Below are 18,917 nucleotides of genomic sequence, written 5' to 3'. Positions count from 1 at the left end.
GTAAATTATCTTCTGCCTCTCCTCTTTATAAATTACATACCTAATAGAGTCACAATTAACAATATCTAGACAGTCATTTATTACTTTTCTTTCATCCTTGTAGCTAATACTAAACCCTACATTCAGTTTATTCTTTCTCTAATCCAATCAGCCCAAATAAGCACAACCTGGTGCACTTTATGATTCAAATATGCAGTGTTTTCAAAACCGGACTAGACCAAATCAGACCGGCCGGAACCAGGAAAAAACTTGTTGACCCGTGAAGTGGTATGGACAATTGAAGCGGATTTTAATTTTTTAATAATTTATTTGATTTGAACTAGATGGACTGGCCGGACCTAGAACTGGTGACCTGACCAGTACGACCATTGGTCCAGTTCCAAAAACATTGGATATATGGTGACGGATGATCCAAAACTAAGTTTCATCCGCACAAAATATAACATAACATAAACACGTCGTCTACATGAAAAATGAACTTCAGAATTCTACTCCCAATTTCCATAGTAAACTCACTGTAACTACAGCACAAGAAAGGTAAATATTTTAATGATCAATGAGGTAACCGGATTCTGATTTGAACTCACAGATACTATTACCCAGAAATTGTTGGATCACGCTTGCACCTATTCTCAAAAACCTCTCCCAAAATCTGAAAGGCATGGACAACTAGAAAAACTTGGAAAATCAGACCAGATCAATATAGGAATCTTCATCCATCAATCAAGAATCTTTTCAATCAGTAAATCTTGTAAAGTAATTTTTTCAACCATGTTATGCCAGATAGCCTCATCATTTGGGATTCACCAAGGCAAACTACTTCTCTTCTCTTGGTTTTCTTGGGGACCTCCTCAGAGCAAATACTCTAATACCACACGTTTCTAGACTTAATCAAAAAAATTTCCAACGCATTATTAACTGTCTAGATCACTTGTGCTAATTAATCTATCAAATTAATATATCATTAGCCTTTCTTGACTCTCTTCACTAAAACATTTTCATCTTCGGTGTATTTAGATCACTATATTCTGTTAAAATTAGCCTTTTCCACACTCCTTTCGTGCATTATAGAATCATCATGACATTGACTTGTGGTTTACTATTCAAAGAGAAGAATGAATTTTTACCTTTTCTACCTTTCATATAGTTCTTTTAACTCTATTTGACAATAACTTTCTATTTCTGAACTGGAATCTTCATCACTCATAAGTATAATCATTGAAAATAAATTCCACCAACATATGAAGAAGTTAATACGACTTGTTTCATGTTTCAAGTAATTCCATTTTAGAAATTTGTTAGAAACATTGACTGCATTATCCAAAATATTTTTTCAATCCTGAAGATACTGAAATGATATATTGTAAACCCTTCAACACCTTGCAAAAACAGCAAGGTAGCAAAATACTGTTAAGTGCCTTATACCTTCCCTATCATTATGAATCATACAGTCAAGGAGTTCAAGCTTTAGACAATCTTAAATAGATAAAGTTAAGGTTTCATAAGATATTAATAATACACATAAAGTCACAAGCAAAAATTTAACAACAACAACAACAACAAGAACGAAGAAGTAATACCCTGTCATATTACATGAATGTATGATATTGAGACTTTGCTATACTTTGACCTTATTGATAAGTTCAGCAAAAGTGAAGAAAAAAAATTCCAATGATCAGTCAATATCACCTGCAATGTGTAAGTCTTCAGCGGAGATATGATCCTAAAACAAAGCCGTAAATCTGTATCCTCTGCACCCATCTTTATTGTTGAAGTACAAAGGTCAACGGTACGACAACCCAAATTGTCTTCGCAAGATGATGTCCTATACTTTGCACGAAATCTAGCAAATACACCACTGTTATATTCAGCTGAACCAGCATAATGATGGAGAAAACCCTGGAATACAGCAGATAAAGTGAAATAGCATGCCTCATCAAAAAAAATTGAAAACTTAAGCCCCAAAACATTTCATTTTCAAATAGATTTATTCTCAAACTGAAAGACACCATTAAAGCGCAACAAAACCACATAAACTCTTAACTATCTCTGTCATGCACAGCCAAATATGTCAAAACCAACAATTAGCAAGCACTAAGACTAAAATCCTGTTACAGTTATATATCCCCATTATCCATAATCATAATTAGTAGACAAAATGTTTCAACCTATATTATTAAACTTGATCAACCAAGCACAGTTCTAAAGTAATATAACATACCGTTGGTTTGATACCCTTATTCCTATAATAGTATAGTGTCCCTTGACTATCAAGTACAAAGAACCTCCTCTTCCAATCTCCCCTCAAACTTGAAGAACGTTTCAGCAAATATCCTTGTTTGATTGTCTGGACCTGTAGAATGAATGATTATATCATTTCTCCCAGTAATAACACCGATGAAATAAACATGATGCCTAAAAATAACAGCCAAACAAATACATATATATATATGAAGATCACTCACTGACCTCCCCATTTCTTGAGGACTGCATGATTGCTTCTATATTTTTGTCTGAATTCATGCCCGTAACACAAATGCCGACAGAACTTGTTGAAGGCTCTATGTTACTTGAAGTTTTTATAATATCTATCTCCGCTTGGGTCCTAAATTCTTGAATACGTTTTTCAAGGCTACACTGCTCAGCATTTGCTAATTCTTTTGCCTGTTGAGCATATGTATATACCTATTATAAAAGAAAATTAAAAATAAATATATTCTGTCATCAAGAGACCACATTTGCAAAGCAACCGAATCAGATAAGGTTAAACTTAATAAAAAGGACAGGCGGTAAGGACATGGGATCAAAAGCCACCAGTTTAGAATGACAAACGTGCAAGCATTCTGCACTCAATGTCAAGGTCTAACAGAGAAATACATTTAACCATGCATTTATATAACACACAGGAAATAGATGCATATATAATGTTGCATTCAGGAGATGGCTTCCTTCATTCAAGAATCTCCAAGGGTGAACCATGCAACTAGATAGCTCTATGATATGATAAATTTGTATGCCTTGGCATGACCAAAAAATACACTTTGGCAAGGTAACTCCAAAAAAACACCCAAGAATATAGCTGTGCGTCTCTTCTATATCCTTGTCTATCTATTTATACTTTGTAACCGAAAACATTTACATCTAATCATACGTTTGATAAAAGAAAAAGAAATAGAAAGAGGTATGAAAATATTTAAACTAAAGACTCTAAAAGAAGACTACACCTATAATTGCATAGATTATTTAGGTAGATCAAAATTCTTTTTTTTAATTGCCAACACTGCGGGATCAGTTATTTGGAGAGCCAACTTCTCTATGGAAGAAGTTTCTAGAAGTTATTGATTCTACTCTACTGACTACATCACAGTAACTTGTTTTTAAAATCATAGAGTAGAAAACCTTCATTAAATAATTAAACCAGTTAATTGGACGGTAGTAGTCAACAACTTTCTGACATTCTCTCCTTCGCTTCTCTCTCTCTCTCTCTCTCTCTCTCTATATATATATATATATATAAATATATATAAGACTAAGATATTACCTGGTGAATAAATGGTTCCAACTGCTTCAATAATTCAAACCCCTGTAACAGTAAGAAACCAATCATAGTCAGTCCACACACAGAAGAATTGTTAATTATCTCATCTAAATAAAAAATTAAGCAATACATCATATAAGGAAATACAAACCAACTTAAAATATTTAAGATGGCTATCCATAATTGCACTTATAGATTCCAGAAATTCATACTTCTTTTTAGCTTCAATATTCATTAGCGCATTTACCTGTTTCCCTTAAACCACAAAGAAAAGTCACCAAATGAAGCATGAAATAATATGGAAACATAATCTTAATAGAATTAAACAGGAAGACTTGCAGCTACAGGAAACATACTAAATTGAAGCGGCTTCTCTCAAAAGAAGATTTTGAATTTTGTAGATCCTGTAAAAAAGCAAAATCCAATCCAACCCAAAACATAAGCCAGATATGTTTTTTAATGAGAAAGAAAACTGAACCCTACATACAAGTTAGAAACAAGTTATTAAGAAAACATAAAAGATTTGTAAAGAAACTGAAAATAAAGCAAACTGAAACATACTTCCATGGATTGAAATTAGAGTATTTATAGAGAAATAATCAGCTCACAAGAAATCAAAATAAGAGTTCAAAATAAATCAAAACACAATAAAGGATAATAATCAACTAACAAAATATCCTAACAAACAGAGATTAAAAGTTTAAAAATTTTGACAAACTCATGACTATTATGCCCCCTCAAGTTGGGAATTGTAATCCCAGCTTGACAAAGAATTTATCAAAGGTAGCAGCTGGAAGTGGTTTTGTGAGAATATCTGCAACGTGGTTTGTAGCATGAAGATGGGCAACAGTGATGCAGTTCGCTTGAACTTGTTTGCAAAAAAGAAAAAAATGAATATCGATGGCAATAAGATTCATTCGACTATGAAAGGCTAGATTTTCACAAAAATAATCAGTCCCAACATTATCACAAAATATCCGAATAGTAGTAGTAAGGTTGTAGTGAAGTTCTTGCAACAGATTTGTGATCTAGTTGGTCTCTGTGAGAGCAGTAGCAACAACTTTAAACTCAGCCTTAATAGATGATTGAGAGACAAATCATTGTTGTTTTAGAAGACAATGAGATGGGTGTATTCCAAAGATAAACCACATAACAAGTGGTAGAAGTACGACCATCAAGCCCAATCAAAATCAGAATAGACAAGCAAGCTTTTATTAAGGTCTTAGGAAATGTTAAGACCATAATTAGAAGTACCATTAAGATACTGAAGAACTCTCTTTACAGCTTTCCAATGACACTCTTTAGGAGAATGCATGTATTGAGAGAGTTTGTTGATTGTAAAACCAATGTCAGGTCTAGTAAACAACAAATGTTGAAGCTTGCCAAGGATGCGTCAATAATAAGAGCCATCAATAGTGACACCAGTAAGAGTTTTAAAAACTATGGCAGAGCTCATAGTAGTGATCGTAAGCTTGCTTGAATCCATATGAAATTCATTGAGCATATCTCGTATATATTTTTGTTGGGATAAAATAATGCCAGTAGGAGTAAATTACCTCAACTCTCAAGAAGTATAATAGACTCTCAAGATCTTTGAGAGAGAATCGACTAGCAAGACCATCAATAATAGATTTGACACCACTTGTAGTATTTCCAATGACAATAATATCATCAACATAAACTAACACAGACAATGAATCCACAATTATGAAAGATAAATAAGGATAAGTCAAATCTGGACCTCGAAAAGCCCACAATAGCTAGATAATTCTAAAGTTCAGAGTACCAAACGTGAGAAGCCTATTTAAGGCCGTAAATTACTTTCTTTAGCTTGCATACATAAGAGGGAAGAATGGGATCTTCAAGCCCCAGTGGTTGTCTCACATGAAAATCCTTTGTAAGATGACCTTGAAGGAAGGCATTGTTAACAGCAAGACCAGGTTATTGAGTGAAGCTTTTTGCCACAAGTCTCACCTTATACCTATCAAGTGTTCCATGGATTTATATTGAATGAGAAAAAGTCACTTATGTCACGGGGTTAGACCTTTCGTCTCGTAATCCGTGTGGTCTTAGGCGATTTATTCGTTTCAAATGCGCTTAAGTCAGCCTAACTCTCGCAAAGTGAGAATTCTCGTAGAATCTCTCAAAGGCACCAAAAATATATCAAAAGCAACTCAAAGACAAAAGAAAGCTCGAAAGAACAGAATAGCCACAGAAAAGTAAAGCACGCCAAGTGTTTGAGTAAACGCTCTCAATATATTCTTTAACTCAAAGAATAGGATACAATAGATGATTACAGATGAGGGAGAGGACTTCTATTTATAGTTAAGCTCCCCCAAATCCAACTGTACAACTAGTTTTACATCGACGGACGAGATCGAAACATAACTACAATTACGGGATTTGCATAATCCCTAAGATTACAAAATTAAATTTTATCAAATTACAAATCTTCTAGATTACTTTCCCTATTTATCAAGGTAGCTCTAATTTTCTATAAGGGTTTCGCTGGGTCACCAAGGCTTCAAGTAAATTAGCTTCGTTATTTTTTCTTTAAATGGGTCAAATGAGCCCCATTTAATAGATTGACCTCCGTGGGATGTTCTTTCTGCAATGGTCACGAGCTTTGAACCACGGTTTCTAACGCTTGCAATCTACTATGTTTCAAGAGGGATCATTAAGGACCAATTCCCAAGTCTGATTTCTCATAGGTTCTTCATATTCAAATTTCATAGCTTCAACCTAATGTGGATGTTTCTTTGGCTTGGTTATATGTGGAAGGGGGTGTAGGAAAGTACTGTAGGAGCGAATATAATCAACTAATGCTTTGGCTTTTGAGCATGTAATCATAGGATGGGTTGATTTTGGCTCAGTGTGACTTTGGGTTCGTATGTTGTGAGGATAGATGGTAGTATGAAAGAGTGAGTAGTAGTGGGAGCATCAACGGGGTGTTTAGAATCCATATATTTTTTATTTAGTAAATTTCAACGGTTGGTATGTTTGTATTTGTTTAGGACATAAAACAAAATTGTTAGAAACAATAGTTTCACAAGTATTGAATTTGGAGATGTATCTGAATTTGCAAGAGGTAGCGAGCAATGGGCAACAAAAGGCTCTCTTGGAGGACAAGCAAAAGGTGGAAGTTCTGGAATAAGATTTGAAGTTGTGGATAATGGGTTTCAATCTTAATCTTTTTCTACATATTCCCAAGACATAATTTTAAAATTTAATTTTATATGGGAAAATATAGATTGATAAGGATATACATTTTCAAAAAAGAATTACATCCCTTGACAAATAAATTTTTAACGTTTTTGGATCAAAACAAAGATGACAATAGTTTTTATTAGAAAAACTTAAGTAGACACACGGAGTAAACGTTGGCTCTAATTTGTGTTTGGAGAATATAAGCTCCCAAAAGTTTTAATTAAGTCATAATTAGGTTTTCTTTTTGAAAAGGACTTTTATTTTATAAAATTGGAGTGGGTAACTTGTTAATTAAATACACAGATTGTTGTCAAGCAAAGCTTCATAAATCATGTAGTAAGGAGGCTTGATGCAACAATGTTTTGGTTATATAGACAACATGACAATGTTGTCGTTTAACTAAGCCAACTCTCTAAGGTGTATAAGAAGGGGAAAGTAAATGTTCAATTTCATGTGTACTAAACTAGAAGTTTAAGCCTTGAAATTCACAACCTCCATTTGTATAAAAACAAAGAATTTTTGTTTGAAATTTTCTTTCAAGTAAGGTTTAACCACATCTTGAACTTCATCATTGGTTTTTAAGATATATAGCTACATATATTTAAAAAAATATCCATGAAAAGAGCATAATACCATTTTTTTATCTTTTGACAAAACAGGCGAAGGTCTCCATAAATCATTGTGAATGACTTCAAGTGGACATTGAGTTTGCAAGGTATTTCCGAAATAGGAAGCATGTGTATCTCACTAGAAAGACATGAGTTACAAGGAATTAAACTTGTGGAAAATGTAAAAGGAATTGAGCAATTATCCAAGAGTTTATTTAAAGTCCTACTATTTAGGTGTCCTAAATGTGGAGATCACAGGTCTATCAAAGGGTCTTTTGTATCTAGGAATGTTTAGGGAAGTATGCCTGTATTTCCAAGCCGTTTATAGAGTCCATGCTTAGTCTATCTATGAGCTAGAACTACCCCCGTTTTTAAATCCTTCACACGAAAATCAAAGGGGTTAAATTCAATAGAAGTTTTGTTATCACGATAGAATTGAGAGACAAATGATTTTTCACTTAATATCAAGAGCATAAAGGGTATCTTGTAATTGCAACTGATGATTAGAAACAATTATATTAGTATTATCAAACTTGACAATTGGAATAGTGTGATCGTTACTCATAGTGATCTCAGTCGAATCACGATAGTCCTGTGTAGTAGCTAGTGATTGTGCATCAGAAGTGATATGATGAGAAGCTCCCAAGTTTACAACCCATGGTTTGGGTTGTGAATAGAACTAAGTAGCATAATTTGTCTGAGTTTGATATTGATTACGTGATGTTGTGTGACAAACTTTTTCAGAGTGACCAGGACAACCATAAAGCTGACAGTAGACAATATTCCTTGAAAACTATTGCAGTGAAATTTGTTATTGTGAATTTCAATGAGGCCTCAATTGATTATTGTTTCAATTGGAAGATGGAAAACGTCATTGTTGGTTGCCTTTTGAAGTTATTTGGTTGTCGGTGTTCATTATTGTTGTTGGGTCGAAAATGACCTAAATTAAGTTGTTGGGCAATAGAAACTGTAACTAGAGGCTTTTGTTTGCACTCTTCATTTTTTAGAAAAATTTCATGATCAAGTAGTTTTTCGTACAATTCTTCAAAGATGATAGTGCTTTCACGATAACGGATGGCAGCAGATATATCTTTGTACTCATGGCCAAGAACTTGAAGAATTCTAACTAGTTGAACATTATGGTTGCTAATTCATTGACTATTGATTTAATTTCATAAAAATAATTACTAACTGTTGGAACATTTTTAAATATTTATAATGTTCCAATAACTATAAATGAATGAGTGTAATTAATCAAAAGATATATTATTTGATTATTTGAAAAAAAATTTATAACTATTTAAATAATTATAATATTAAATGAATAATTATGTGCTTATTTGAAAGACATTATTATTTAGAAAGACACCTATTGAAAGATGTCTCTATAAAGAGATATGAAAATTCCTATAAATAGGAATGTGATTTCATTTGGAAATCACCCCAACAAATTCTAATATTATTTCTTTCATTTCTTCATTTTCTAATATTATTAGATTGTTTTATAAAGTATTACTGCAGAAATCCTTTATAGAAATTGAGTTTCTTGTTATACATTACTCAGTGTGTAGTGAGCTATTCTCGTCAGTGCAAAACGCAAATAGTCATTGGTTTTATTTTATCCTCGAGGTTAATTTGTTTGGAACTCATTTACACACCGAAGATAGGTGGGGGCGAATATAACCTTAAAGATAGTGATTTGATATACGCCTTGGAGCCTTGTCCTATTTCTTCTTTTTCTGTTCGAGTTTCATTAATGTGTTTGAGATTTTCTTCATCGGAGATTTGTACTAACAATTTTAAGGTTATATATCATGATGAATACCACAATACATGAAAGTGGAACACTAAGGGAGTTGACTTCCAACTTTGTCAAACCTGATCGGTTTGGTGGTGGCAATTTTCGACGATGGCAAAAAAAGATGCACTTCTTATTATCAACTTTAAAAATTGCTTATGTTTTGAATACTCCAAGACCTGAAGAGAATGATAACGAATCTGTTGCTCAAACCCGAGAAAGATAAAAATGGGACAATGCTGATTACATGTGTATGAGCCACATATTGAATGGTTTATCTAATGGTTTGTTCAACACCTACCAAAACGAGCTAAAGAATTATGGGAAAATTAGAGACAAGATACATGACCAAAGATGTTACAAGTAAGAAATTTCTTGTTAGTCGTTTCAATAATTATCAAATGGTTGATGGTCGTTCTGTTATGGAACAATTCCGTAATATTGAAAAGATGTTGAATCAATTCAAGCAATATAATATGGAAATGGATGAAATGATTGTTATATTCTCCATTATAGACAAACTTTCTCCATCTTAGAAAGACTTTAAAAGAAGTCTAAAACATAAGAAAGAGGAAATATCTCTTGAAGCTTTGGCAAATCATCTTCGTATTGAAGAAGAATATTGAAAGTAAGATCAGAATCTAAATTCTGAAAATGCCAAAATACATGTTACGGAGGAAGTACAGACTACTAAACTATTCAAGAGAAAGTTCAAACAGACTGATAGAGAACCTAAGTTCAAAAAGAACAAAAGGGCTCATGCTATAATTATGGTAAGCCAAGATATTTTAAAAATGAATGTCGATTTTTAAAGAAGAAATCATCTTCTAAGGCTAATAATAATGAAAAGTTTGTTACAATGATATCTGAAATTAATATGCACAAGATGATAATACATAGTGGATTGATACCGGAGCAACCAAACCAAACATGTGTGTAAAGACAAAAGCATGTTCACAATATGAAAATGACAATGTCTTGTACATAGGAAATTCTTTCACCGCAGGGTCTGTTGAACTACAATTCACTTCTGGAAAGGTTTTAACCTTAAATTATGTATATTATGTACCAGAAGTTAGGAAGAATTTAGTGTCTGGAAGTCTGTTGAATAAGTTTGGTTTCAAACTTGTTTTTTAGGCAGATAAGTTTATTTTGTCTAAGGAAGAAATTTTTGTAGGAAAATGGTATATGTATGAGAGTATGTCCAAACTCAATATTATTAATAAAAATAAAAATGCTATTTCTGCTTATATGGTTAAATCTTTTTGTTTATGGCATTATAGATTAGGTCATTTGAATTATAGAAAATTGAATGACATATATAAGTTAGATTTAATTCCTATTTTTAATAATAATATTGAAAAATACAATACATGTATGTTGACTAAAATTACAAGAAACACTTTCCCTAAGGTTAAAAGGAAAACAAAATTGCTTGATTTGATACATAGTGATTTATGTGACATGCATAATACTCTTACATTAGGTGGAAAGAAATATTTTGCTACTTTTATTGATGATTATTATAGATATTTTTATGTATATTTATTGCATTCAAAAGATGAAGCGCTTGATAAATTTAAAGTTTATAAATCTGAAGTTGAACTTTAGTGTGAATCATTTATCAAGTGCTTAAGATCAGATAGAGGTGGAGAATACTATAATACAAGTTATTTTGAATCAATTGGAATTGTCCATCAAGTTTCAGCCCCTTACACACCACAACAAAATGGTGTTGCTGAAAGGAAAAATAGAGTCTTGACTGAATTGGTAAATTCAATGTTATCATATTCAGGTCTTGGTCAAGGTTTTTGGGGAGAAACTGTTCTAACAGCTTCTCATATATTGAATAGAGTTCCTAATAATAAAATTAAAATAACCCCCTATGAACAATGGAAGAAAAGGAAACCAAACCTTAATTATTTGAAGGTTTGAGGTTGTAGAGCTGTTGTCAAAGTTCCAACACCTAAACATAAAAAGTTAGGTGAGAGAGGAATTAAATGCATATTTATAGGATATGCACATAATAGCAAGGCATATAGGTTCATGGTAATTGAACCAAATGATTCAATTTCAATTAATACTATTATTGAATCAAGAGATGCTATTTTTGATGAAAATAGATTTAATTCTATATCAAGACAATTACAAGCACAACAATTGATTCATTCTTCAAATGAGAATGAGATTCCATTGGAACAAATTGATAATAATGATAAATCTTGTCAAGAATTAAGAAGTAAGAGGATTAAAAATGTTTAAGATTTTGGACCAGATTTCATTATGTTTCTTGTAGAAGAAAAATGTGAAAGTATATGCAATAAAATACCTTATTGTTATAATACGAAATCTGATCCTATTACATTTGAAGAGGTAATGAAATCTCAATACTCTACTTTTTGGAAAGAAACAATAAATGATGAGATGGATTCAATAGTGGGAAATCAAACTTGGATCTTAGTTGATCTTCCACCAGGTTCCAAACCAATAGGTTATAAATAGATCTTCAAAAAGAAAATGAAAGTCGATGGAACCATTGATAAATTTAAAGCAAGGTTGGTAGCCAAAGGTTTTACACAAAAACAACGTATTGATTACTTTGTTACCTATGCTCCAGTAGCAAGAATTGCTACAATTAAGATTCTTAATATCACTTACCTCTATATATAATTTGGTTGTTCACCAAATGAATGTTAAAACTACATTTTTAAATGCTGAATTGGAAGAGGAAGTGTACATGGAATAACCAGAAGGATTTGTTGTTCCAGGACAAGAGCATAAGGTATGCAAGTTTGTTAAATCTTTATATGGACTTAAACAAGCACCAAAACAATAGCACCAAAAATTTGACAAGGTTGTTTTAGCTAATGGCTATAAAATAAATGGATCTGATAAGTGCATATATAGCAAATTTGAAAATAGAAAAGGTGTCATAATTTGCTTATATGTAGATGACATGCTCTTTTTTGCACGAATTTGGAACAAATAGAAAACACAAAGAAATTCTTGTCAAACAACTTTTCTATGAAGGATATGGGTGTAGCAGATGTTATTCTTGAGATTAAAATAACCCGAGATGAAAGCACTATAGCTTTATCACAATCACATTACATTAAAAATGTGCTTAAAAAGTTTGATCTTTTCAACTATATACCAACATCTACACCCATGGATCCTCAAATAAAATTAGTATCTAATTCTGGTAGGAAAATTGATCAATTGAAATATACAAGTTTAATTGGTTGTTTTATGTACATAATGACTTGTACAAGACTAGATATTGCATATGCTGTTGGGAAATTGAGTAGGTATACAAGTAATCCAAGTAGTTTGCATTGACAAGCTTTGAATAGAGTGCTTAAATACTTAAAGAAAACTATTAACTATGGATTGTGTGATAATGGATATCCTCCAATTTTAGAAGGGTATTCGGATGCTAGTTGGATTACAAGTTTGGAAGATCATGCACTAGTGGATGAATCTTCATTCTTGGTGGAGCTATTTCTTAAGGTTCCAAGAAATAAACATGTATTACTGATTCCACCATGGTAGCAGAATTTATTGCATTAGCAGCTGCATCTAAAGAAGCAAAATGGTTAAGAAATTTGCTTTATGATGTACATTTATGGCCTAAGCCAATTTCACCTATTTCTATCTGTTGTGATAGTGGGGCTACTCTAGCAAAGGCATATAACAAGTATATAACGGAAAGTCTAGACACATTGGATTAAGACATAGTTATGTCCGACAATTAATCACTATTAATTATGTGAGGTAAAGTGAAAATTTGGCGAATCCTTTGAGAAAAAATCTTGCTAGAGATGCAATAAAAAGGACTTCAAAAGGGATGAGACTTAAGCCCATTAATAAGAGTCACCCATGTTGGAAACTCGACTCAACGCTTGGTATAACGTCAAGTCTTGAGTTCAATGAGACAAAGTACATCATTAGTATGTGACTGTTAGCACTATAAATAAATCCATCCTAAGATTAAAGTACTACGTACTCGTAATGATAAGGGAAGGATGAGTAATGTACTCTTAATGGACCCATAACATAAATATGTTAGAGTATTATAATTACGGTAACACTCTTGATGGGATCTACCTATGTCAGTGGAAGTGTGGTTGCTTCTAGGAGCTCAAGGGCTTGGCTCTGACAACACTAATGAAAAAAGAACATAGACACATGGCCATAATAGTGTCCCTAGATACTATGCATTGACCGATGTTGAAATCATTATGTGAGATGTGTTCGGTTAATCAAATGGAATAGTTGGTTCAAAGCTTATTCTACCATGCAATTTCGATTAACTTTAACATGTTTTCACTAAGTGAAAGTTCAATCAGATACTTTCACTTATGCAAATTGATTTCCAAGAATATCAAAATCTAAAATATTTTGAAAATGAAAGGAGATTGTTGGAACATTTTCAAATATTTATAGTGTTCCAATAACTATAAATGAATGCATATAATTAATCAAAAGTTATATTATTTGATTTTTTGAAAAAGAATTATAACTATTTAAATAATATTATTTAAATAGTTATAATATTAAATGAATAATTATGTGTTTATTTTAAAGACATTATTATTCAGAAAGACACCTATTGAAAGATGTCTCTATGAAGAGATATGAAAATTCCTATAAATAGGAATGAGATTTCATTTGGAAATCACACCAACAAATTCTAATATTATTTCTTTCATTTCTTCATTTTTTAATATTATTAGATTATTCTATAAAGTATTACTACAGAAATCCTTTATAGAAATTGATTTTCTTGTTATACACTACTCAGTGTATAGTGGGCTATTCTCGTCAGTGCAAAACGCAAATAGTCATTGGTTTCGTTGTATCCTCGAGGTTAATTTGCTTGGAACTCATTTACACACCGTTGGTGGGGGCGAATATAACATTAAAGATAGTGATTTGATACACGCCTTGGAGCATTGTCCTATTTCTTCTTTTTCTGTTCGAGTTTCGTTCGTGTGTTCGAGATTTTCTTCACCGAAGATTTGTACTAACAGTAACTGACCTATTTTCTTTAGTGATGCAAGCTAGACGATTCTAAAGGCTGATAATTAATGGTTTGTGATTTACTAGCAAATGTTATGTGTAAAAATTGCGAAACTTGAAGTGCAGTGGTAGAGAGGGCTACAGTGGAGGCAAATGTAGGATCGATGGAGACCAATATAGCATTATGAATAAGCTTGATTTGACGGAACCACTATTGATATGCAAAATCAGTTGTGCGATTTTCGTTAGTTAGAGTTTGGGTTGGTGCAATTGTTGTTCCATCTAGATAACTAAAGAGATCGTGACCATTCATCAACATTTCTACTTGTGCTTTCCAAATCATCAAATTATGGCTGCCAATTAATTTGATCAATACTTGAGAAGCATGGTTGAATTAGATAATGGTGTTGTTAGCGGTTGTGTTATCGGCATTACTAATTGTAGTATCAATCATTTTTACAGGAAGGAAGAAAAAAAGGACTGAAAAGAAAAAAAGGAAAAAAATCAGATTTTGCTCGTTTGAGCTTTGAAGGCTTTGATTATCATAAATAAACTGAGAATAAGGCAAAATGAAATATACTTCCATTAACTGAAATTAGAGTATTTATAGAGCAATACTTAGCCAACAAGAATTTAAAATAAGAGTTCTGTTAGCTTTGATGTCTTAAACTTTTGGTATAACAAGATAAATTATATATATAATGTCCTAAATCATTTGGGGAAATATAATTAAAAATTTTATTAAACATTTTCAAAGACTTGCAAAATACTCAAAAATATCCTTTAAATATGTTTTAATTTATCTAAATGTTTTTAGATTATTACTAAAGTGCTCTAAGGTGTTTTAAAATATTTTTAAGATACATTGATGTGTAAGTCTCGAGACATGAAAATTTCAAAATAGAAATCTGCTTTAGGAGTTGTCTGTCTTGAGACATTGTGCAATATGTTTAGGGATAATTAACATATTGTCTCAAGACACACTATTCATGTCTTGAGACATGGCTTGCCAACAACTATATAACAACTATTTTTTAGCCTTGTCTCGAGAGATGTCTCAAGACATCATGTGTAGGGATAGTTTTTAAGCTTGAAATTAATACTTCCAACGGCTAGATTTCATCCCAAACAGTCATAAACATCCATAAATTTATTCATTGGTATAAATACATTTCGTGTCGTAAGATAGAGATACTCAACCATCAAGATCAAGACAAGAGTACTTAAATTATTTATTTCTTCATTTTCTTTTGTATATATCTCTTTAGGTGCTTATTGTTAAATTTATTTATCATTTTCATTTCAATTTTTTGAAAGAGCGTAACATTTGTAAGCATACACCTTTGAGAGACCTTCCTTGTTTACATATTTTCTTTGTACTTGCAAAAAGATACTTAATGTTTTTGAGTTTTAAGATCTTAGATAATTTGTAAAGGGTTATAGTTGAGCCTTATAAAAGCTAAAGGGTTCTAGTTTAGCCACAAAAATTAAGGGGAAAATTCTATCTCAATCTTGTGAAAAAGATAGAGATTGTAAAGATTATACTTTCTCTTTAAAAGGTAATAATTTAAGTATAGTGAATTAGCAAATCTTTGGTTGAGATATACCAAAATAGTGGAGGTACACAATTTGGGTCGAACCACTATAAATCAAATAGTCCAAGTCTTTCTTTCCTTCCCTCATTATTTAGAAGAGTTTGTAGAGAATTTTAAAATACCAGAGCTTGGTTTGCATTAAAGGTTTAACCATCGAGAGCAAAGATTCGAGGTCGAAAATATCGAGTTTAGATGACATTTGAGTCAAGGTTAACAAGTTTGCAAGGTCATTCCATCATGTCCCCTCCACTCTTAAATGAAGAAAATCATTCCAATTAGAAAGTGAGGACGAAATTCTTTGTCCAAACATTTGATTATTGTGCTTGGAGGATTATCTCAAGAGGATTGTCTCAAAATTCAAAATTAAAAATGATTTTCTTTTAAAAACAAAAGTTGATTTGAAAAGCAAAAATAAAAAATTGAAAAACTTTGAGATTTCCAAAAGAAAGTTAAATTGTTTGAAAAAAATAGAATTGAAAATGAAATTTGAGAGCTTGAAAAAGGAAAATGAAATCAATTTGGAAAACTCTTTTTCAAATATGTGAAAGTGTGAACATTTCCATTATTATGGTCATCCATTACATACGTGTCTAATACAAGTATGGGTTACTAAAGGAACAAAAGACATTGTAATTTATGTGTACCAAAATCCAAGTGTCTCTTGTAGGTTGTTGGAGCATTGAGGAGCAAAGCACAACAATTTTGATGCTCTAGACACATAAAAAAAGATGGATAACCTCGAAGTTTGAACTTTATTGTATATGTTAATTAGTTGCCTATTAACTAGTAGTTTCTAAGCATGCTTTTTTGTTTAATTAGTTGAACTTGTTAAAATTATGCTTAGGGATATTGCAAAGAATTCTAAAATTCATTTAAGTGACTGTTGAGAATTTTTTTGAACTTTTTGATAATTTAGTTTTAAGCTTACTTAGACAAAAAAAAAACTTGCAAAGCTTTATGTTTTAGTATTTTTAAACACAAGTTTACAAAATTCTTTGAGCTTAAATGATAAAAATTTGATTTTAATAATTTATGGATATGAAAACCACTTAAACACACTTTAAATTGGTTATAAGACTTCACTAAATGGTTTAAAGAGCTTTTAGCATAATTGTCCTTTTTGAGTCCAAATTCAAAGAAGTATACTTTTGAAATTTGATTTTTAGATTTCCTTGGTAATTATATCATTTGATCATTTGAACAAATTTGTTTCATTGTTGGAAAGGTTCAAGGTGGTCAAAATTGTGTTTTTCAAGTTTTGACTTCTACAATGGCCATTTTAAAAGCAAAAATGAGTTTTAAAAGTTAAACTTTGTTTCATCCATATAAGTAGTGTAAATTTTAGTGTATATATGTTGTTAATAAATAATTCTAGGTTAATATAGGTTGTATATAGGTGCATTTGTTTCCAAGCATGTTTGGAATATGTGACTTATGCTTAATATGACATGTGCTAAGTTTATGTACTGTATTTTCACATTTTAAGACACCTAGTACTTTGGTTTGATATATATAGGAGTATCTTAACTTGAATTTTTAATAAATTGAAATTACTTTGTACCTTAATGACCCTTATTGAAAATCATTAGAATTTTTCAAGAAAATGTGACGCTTAAATATATATATTGAAATTAAGGCCATAAGATCATTTGAACAACTTTGTTTTATTTATAAACTTATGCTTTTATCTTATTTTGAACCTTCGATGACCATTTTACAAAATGTATAATTCTTAAACTCTTAACTTATTAGAACTACGATTAAAAACTTAGAACTTAAGTTTAGAACTTAGGATTAAATTTAAGTTAATAAGTTAGGATTAGATTTAGTCTTAGGATTAAGAGTTTGGATTTAGGACTCCTCATTGGTATCTTGCTATTACTTGATATATCCTTAGATATCTTTTTCATGACATAATTTGTGCTTTTATTGAAATTTGTCTTGTGCTAATATGCCATTACACCTCCCTCACATCACACTCCATTGTATGACTATATTGTTATATTATTAAATGGATGTCTTTGCCATGTACTATGCTTACCGAAAATGGTAAAATTGTGTGATGCTGAGTATACTTATCGAATGAAATCCTTCTTGTTTGTCTACATGCTTTATTCATTCAATAATGTATGTTTGTATGAAGTTCTCCTCCTTATACTCTTCATAATTGGTATCATTGTAGCTTTGATGGGCTTTTGATATCCAGTTTGTTGATGCCATTATACTTTTCATATCTTATTTTGTTTAATAGTATTTGATATCTAGAAAAAAAGAGAGAAAATCATTAAGATATGCATCTATTAATAGAGAGTTCTAAAATTAGCAATTGCTTGTGATCTTTCATTGAATTATGCTTAGCATGCAATTAGTACCTTCCATTAGGCATGAATTTGGTTTAACTTTTATGCAATTAAGACTTATTCATATGATTTTTAGAATTTTTGTCTAAAATATTCTTTATAAATGGATTTCAAATATACTTCTTTGTCATATCATTCTTTTTTGAAGTTCGTTGTTTACTTCTAAGAATGCAATTGAATGTTCTTGACATGAATATATTATGACTCATTATATTCTTGCATCAATCTTGACATAAAATTGGTATCATTCTTTAAATGTTTTAAATGTTTTTTGATATACCAAAAAGGGGGAGAAAAAAATGAAATTTGCATATTTTGAATGTATATCTTCATATGCTTATGCAAATGAATTAATATTCATGCATATATGCTTTATTGATACTTTATTGATAAATGCATAACATTAGTAGGTACTTTATGCATATAAGCATAACCATGTTTTATCTTAAATGCATGCATAAAATCTTTTAAAAGTCTTGGATTTTATTGAATTTCTCCAATGCTTAATTGTCATATCTCTTGTTGCAATTCAATACGCTTATGTCTTGTTTAAGTATTTGTGCTTGAATTGTCATCTCTTGTTGAAATTCAATATGTTTATGTCTTGTTTAAGTATTTGTGCTTGAAAATTTTTATTAAGGGGGAATTATATTTTGAAAATAACTAAATGATTTCGAATGAGCTTTTTCAAAATGCAAATTTCTCTTAAATTTTTATTATGTCAAAATAATATTTAAGATGAATTTGTTATGTATTATATGTCCTAAATCATTTGGTGAAAATAAATTA

The 18,917-nt window shown here is 31.2% G+C and overlaps 1 protein-coding gene across 12 annotated transcripts in view; it reads right to left on the bottom strand.

The window, feature by feature from the left end:
* Positions 1-18,917, bottom strand: part of LOC107909972 (ADP-ribosylation factor GTPase-activating protein AGD2) — a 50,146-nt gene that overhangs the window by 22,226 nt on the left and 9,003 nt on the right. For 6 of the 12 annotated variants that reach the window (XM_016837691.2, XM_016837695.2, XM_016837693.2 and 3 more), the window contains 6 exons: positions 3,895-3,942; positions 3,690-3,785; positions 3,542-3,583; positions 2,470-2,685; positions 2,222-2,353; positions 1,690-1,899 (listed from right to left, as the gene is read on the bottom strand). In XM_016837691.2, the coding sequence (XP_016693180.1) occupies positions 1,690-1,899; positions 2,222-2,353; positions 2,470-2,685; positions 3,542-3,583; positions 3,690-3,785; positions 3,895-3,942 (744 nt within the window). The remainder of the gene's footprint in view (positions 1-1,689; positions 1,900-2,221; positions 2,354-2,469; positions 2,686-3,541; positions 3,584-3,689; positions 3,786-3,894; positions 3,943-18,917) is intronic. The other 6 variants (XM_016837694.2, XM_041089359.1, XM_041089361.1 and 3 more) reach the window with 3 other exon arrangements.

The sequence above is a fragment of the Gossypium hirsutum genome, chromosome D02 (genome assembly GCF_007990345.1).
Source record: "Gossypium hirsutum isolate 1008001.06 chromosome D02, Gossypium_hirsutum_v2.1, whole genome shotgun sequence".
NCBI classification, from domain to species: domain Eukaryota; kingdom Viridiplantae; phylum Streptophyta; class Magnoliopsida; order Malvales; family Malvaceae; genus Gossypium; species Gossypium hirsutum.
The sequence above is the reverse complement of the archived record's forward strand: the minus strand, read 5'-3'. Positions and strand labels throughout refer to the sequence as shown.